We start from the raw sequence: 5,430 nt of genomic DNA on the forward strand, positions 1-5,430 counted from the left end.
TTTTCCCAGTACCGTAGTAAAATAATATTTTTTTAATTTGATCTTGCTTGGTTTTCTCTTTGGACTTTCAATTTGAATAATGAATAAATATATCTCCAAAGTTGACAATTATCAACTTTAACCTGTGTGCTGCCAGTCACTCTGCCAGGCTGTTTCTTATGCAAGTGGTGTTTTTAACAGACTGGAAATGCTGATCCAGCATTAACCTCCGAGATAGAAATCCTCAAGACAACCAGCCATCCTCACATTGTGAACAGCAAAAACTCGTTCAAAGGGAAGTTTTGACCGATCTGCTTTAAGTTTTACGTTCTTCTGAACATGTTGACATCTGTTTATACACAAGTATGGTATGCACATAAAGTTGTGATACAAGTAATCACTCAACTTTCTTTTAAAACAAATGTATTACAGAATAGACAGCTTATGTCCTCACCTCTGGGATACCTGCTGTACAGTAACTCAGCGTATGGATGTTACGATAAGAACATCTTTATAGTAGACAACAGGAAAAATGCTTCAAACCAGATAAAAGATTGCATAACATGACATTGGATTTCTTTGCAATTTGGTGCCCCTTGAGTTTCAGAGTGCAATTCACTTGTACACCGTTGTCGTTAATATGGAGAGCTGTATACATAGGCCTGTCGCAATATGCAATAAATCAATTAATCGCATAATAAATAAAAAATAAGCTTGATGATATTTTTGCCCGCAATAATTTCCAATTGCGTGCTTGTTTGTTTTCATCCATTTGATTTATTATTTTGGTTTTTACTGTAGTGCATTTTGTTTGTTAACAGAGGCTCAGAGTCCATTTTATTTATTGTTTTTGGTTGTTTTGTTCATTTATTGAGGATATTTAAAATGTCTTTGAGTCTAGTGTTAAATATTCTTTAGAAATAAAAGTTTATAGATCTTAGAAAAGGTGTACCTGTATTATTATGCCATAACCATTATATTAGATGAAAATGGCCTCAGATCATTTTTTAACAATAATTTCTGGGACAATTTATCCTTCAGCAAAATTTGTTATCGTAACAGGCCTATGTATACATGAATTTCTTACTACTTCTCAATAGCACTCCTGTTTTCTGAATCAAACAGATTTCCAGTAGCTTAAGTTAGCTCTTTTATTGATAACGTAGTGTGGTAGAGTCCACACAGTACATTTAGCAGAGTATTCTAAAGCCCGAGCACAGTGGAGCCTTCTTCTGCGGTCTGCAATAAAACTGCTGAGGTTTAGGACGTGTATCGTTACATGAATGTATAAAACCCCAACGTTAGCTTCAGTGTTATGAAGCTTCATTTACTGTGAAATAACTGGTAACGCTAGCTTAGCCCAGTAAACTTTCCAATAGCTTGCCAAACACTGCTAATAATACGACAACGTGATTAACATAATGTTTGTTCATAAACAAACTAACAGAGCCGCTAGCGTCTGATGGCGATTTACTGCCGTGCCATGACAGCGATCACATTTCGGTAGCGGTGAGTCACTACACGTATTCATTTTGCTGAAACGTCCAGGAACTACAGTGCATCCAGCAGATGTCCAGGTACATCAATCAACGGGCATTCAGCATCTCCATGTTTGCTGGGTTTGGCCGAGGGATGGATGTCTGATCACAACCAAAACAATTGTTAATAAAAATGTTTGTTTTTTTTAAACAATATGATCATTGTTTTCTGGTTTGTAAGAGATGTACTAATTGAAGAATTATTGGATGGGAACATTTTTTGGCCATGGACAAATTCTAAGACAATTCAATTAAAAACCTGAATCTTAACTTTGTGTACTAATCAACAACTAAAACCGTGAGCTCAGAGAGAAAAAACTATGTATCTTGATCTATCTAGGGATTATTTGTTATAAAAAACACACAGATTCTATTTTCTCTCTGTTATTAAGATAAAGATCAGAAGACGTCCTATGTTGTGATGGACTACTGTCAGGGAGGGAGCCTTGCTGCAAAGATCACAAAGATGAGTGACTCTCCGAAGGAGATGGAGGTAGAGTTCTCTTTTGCTAAAACTATTTCAAATTTGTATTGTTTGTTTTGTGAGTGAAATATACTCCAGGCCAGTCCATCAGTGTATATATTTTGCAATTAAGTGATATTGCTCATTTCCTAGAGGTTCCATCATTTGTTTTCTAGGTACTGAGCTGGATTGTTGAAATCTGTATGGCTTTGAGAACCATTCATGAAAAAGGCTTGCTTCACAAACATCTGACACCAGAGGTACTACACATTTTACACACACTGAATAAAAGATGCAAAAAGATGTGCGTTTCCAAAGAATTTATCCATTAGCTATTTTACGGTATATCATCAGAAGATAAAACACACATATTGATGATGTGATATTCAATCTTTCCAATGAACCTTTGCCCTATAATTTCCCCCATTCGATATAAAATTAATGTTTCCTTATTTGAAATAAAAAATTAGGCATTTGGGCTGTCAACATTTTATATTGGAAAATCTTATCAAAAAATGACTTGTGTTAAATTTTAATGGTTCACTTAATATTTCTATTTAAAGTTACAGTTTTACCTTTTCATATTTTATAGAACATACTCCTCACAGAATTTGGTTTAGTGTGCCTGGACAGATTTGGAAGAATCCATGAAAAGTACTGTACATTATTGTTCAATATGTGCATGTATGAGTGTGTGTATGCACGTATGTATGTCTTGTCTTGTGCTTTTTGTGTTTTCTTTGTCTTCACTTGTTATCCTGTGAATTTCTGTTTTTGTATTTATATGCACATTTATTTTATGTTATGACTGACTGTCAAACTCAAAGTTCTGTAGCATTCAATCTCTGCATGAATTTGTTCACGTTTTAGCACGGGACTAACCTGAGCCAGGCCATTTAATAATTATAGTAATTATATCACACCCATATGTGGTTAGCAGTTTACAGCTGTTAAAGATTAAATTAGAATACATTTACTCATCAGCTGAAACGTCAGTTCAGTTATTCTGTATCGGGAAGAAAAAAACGGAAGGTCTCTATCAATCAGTCAATGTATGCATATATGTTTGTTTGTTTTATACAAATATTTTTTTTTATGTCCCCCCCCCCCCCCCCCCCCACACACACACACACAGTTCAGAAAACACAGCAGCAAATCTGTTGGAAACAAAATATCTGCCACCGGAAGCCTTTGTGAATGGGACCTATGATGCTAAAAGGTAAGATGTTTTTTACCAAAATGAGAAATGTATCACATGTGCACCACACACAACAACAAATGCCCTCTAAAAAAATAAAATACTACAGAGCCTCGTTGTCACAATTGAGCTGGACAAAAAAGGAAATGGAAAGTTTATTTGACCAGCTGTTATGTTCCATTGGCTGCATCAAATCAATGCAATCAATACCTTAGTAATGGTAAAACAAGTCGGTATTTTACTCGGTGTGTATTTGAGGCAGAGAGAGGGAACCAGGGGCCGGTTTCACAGAAGTGATGTGTTATCATTTGTCTACACAGCTTGTGTAGACAATGTTATGTAAGAGCGTTGAAAACTGTGAAATCTGAGGTTTTGACTCAAATTTCTTTTAAATACATTTACCTCATTGTTTGAAGTGTTGGCCACATTTAATATGAACATATGATATTGTAACATTATAGATATGACATTAAGATATGGAAAAGCATAGCCTAATGCAGTAGGTCTCCTTTAACTCTCCTTTAAGTTAAATTCAATTTTTATATTTTTTATAGTTTCAAATCATACCTGAGACGTTATTGCAGGACACTTTCCATAAAGATAGATAATAGATAATATACAGAGTGTGAATAATGTTTGTCCAATGTTCCCTTCATTGTCAAAATCACATTTTTTATTTTGTGCTACTACCACTACTAAATAATAATAATAATAATAATAATAATAATAATAATAATAATAATAATAATAATAATAATTGCTTCATTTATAGTGACATTTGGTCAGTTGGTTGCATACTCTACGAGCTCTGTACTCGACAACTGACAGTAAGTACCACAGTGTTGCATGTCATCAAAAATGTATTTAATAAAAACATTAATGCGATTACAAAAACCAACAAAACTATACTATATATTATTATTTTTTAAGGTAAGATTTTAACATAAATGCTGCTATGCATTATGACAGAGCCTAAGGACAATCATACGTGTTATGTAATTACATTCAACATAATTGCAATGTGAATGTTGTCAGTAAAGTTAATGTTGAGTGTACAACAAAGATTATCTTGATGAATACAAACAGGGTATAATATATAGTAGTGTGTATACTATAACATATGACCTAATAATTAGTGTTAAATGTTTTCTAACAATTATTATTTTTCAGTTCTCAGCAAAGACTACAATCGAGATCAAGGCGAAGATAATGAATGGTCCTCACCCATCTCTCACAGAGCCATTTTCACCAGAGCTTTGTGAACTATTGAGTGATATGTTAAATAAAGACCCTCAACCAAGACCAACAGCCAGCGAGATCCTGGGGCGTCCTTTCATTCAAAACTGTGTCTCAAAAAAGGTATGACACTCGTACAATGTTAAACTCATCAAATCAATTATTTTATAAAGTGATTAGTGGTAAAGAAAATAATAAAAAGCTTTTTTTCTTTTACCATATAGTTGGATGTTACAGGAAAGGTACTGTATTAAGCTTTAAATTAATTTTTACAAAATTCTGATCTGAATTCAGAATAAGAAAAGATTGTGATTCTAATTTTGCACATCCATATTTCCTGTATTATTACAGATAAATCCAAGTCAAGTGGTAAAATACCTTACCAAATAGGCATGTAGCTTGTTAATACTGTATTTAAGTTGTGCCTCTCTTAATCAAGTGGAACCAGACCATAGATTTCAAAACTAATGGACGAAGCTTCAGGGCCTTAAAAGTGAAGCCAATGCAGAAGTGCCTTAAACCCTAGTTGCAAAAATGTATGTATATAATATATGTTTAGAAGTCTATGGGAAAACGACCCTACTTCATACTTGACTAATTACCTCAGTAAACATTTTCGTTATGAATTTATGACCTCAATTGCTACTTTGATGTTTTCTTCATTACAGCATGATGTTCATTTTGTAAAATATGGGCTCATTGATTTTAAAATTGAAAATATAGCAGGAAATGTTTTACGGGCATGGCAACACGCTGACCTGTCAATCATGACAGAGGCTTAGGATACTTTTCCATGGCACTGTGTACATTCAAATACCCGTGAACTTGTTTTTTGGTGTTTTTGTCTTAACCCTTGTATGGTATTTGGGTCAAATTAACCCATTTTTCAAAATTCTTCAAAGTTACATTTTTTATACCTGAAAATCAATGACCTTACCTTATTTTCTGTGATAAACATGTATTCCTGACTCAATTCAGAAATTATTTAAGATAGGACACTTATGTTGTTTCCATAG

General features: G+C 33.8%; 1 protein-coding gene and 1 long non-coding RNA gene across 2 annotated transcripts in view; both read left to right on the plus strand.

Moving 5' to 3' along the window:
* Window positions 1-1,909: 1,909 nt before the first annotated feature.
* On the plus strand, window positions 1,910-4,034 carry LOC116696944 (uncharacterized). The gene is made up of 5 exons (XR_004333867.1): window positions 1,910-2,010; window positions 2,157-2,240; window positions 2,573-2,634; window positions 3,116-3,199; window positions 3,951-4,034. It is a non-coding gene; the product is annotated as an uncharacterized LOC116696944 (long non-coding RNA).
* Window positions 4,035-4,338: 304 nt separating this feature from the next.
* The window catches only part of LOC116697349 (apolipoprotein L3-like), a 2,426-nt gene continuing 1,334 nt past the window's right edge, over window positions 4,339-5,430 (plus strand). Inside the window, exon 1 of the mRNA XM_032528657.1 lies at window positions 4,339-4,537. Within this exon, the coding sequence (XP_032384548.1) occupies window positions 4,454-4,537 (84 nt within the window). The 5' untranslated portion in view covers window positions 4,339-4,453. The remainder of the gene's footprint in view (window positions 4,538-5,430) is intronic.

The sequence above is a fragment of the Etheostoma spectabile genome, chromosome 10, assembly GCF_008692095.1.
Source record: "Etheostoma spectabile isolate EspeVRDwgs_2016 chromosome 10, UIUC_Espe_1.0, whole genome shotgun sequence".
Classification (NCBI taxonomy): domain Eukaryota; kingdom Metazoa; phylum Chordata; class Actinopteri; order Perciformes; family Percidae; genus Etheostoma; species Etheostoma spectabile.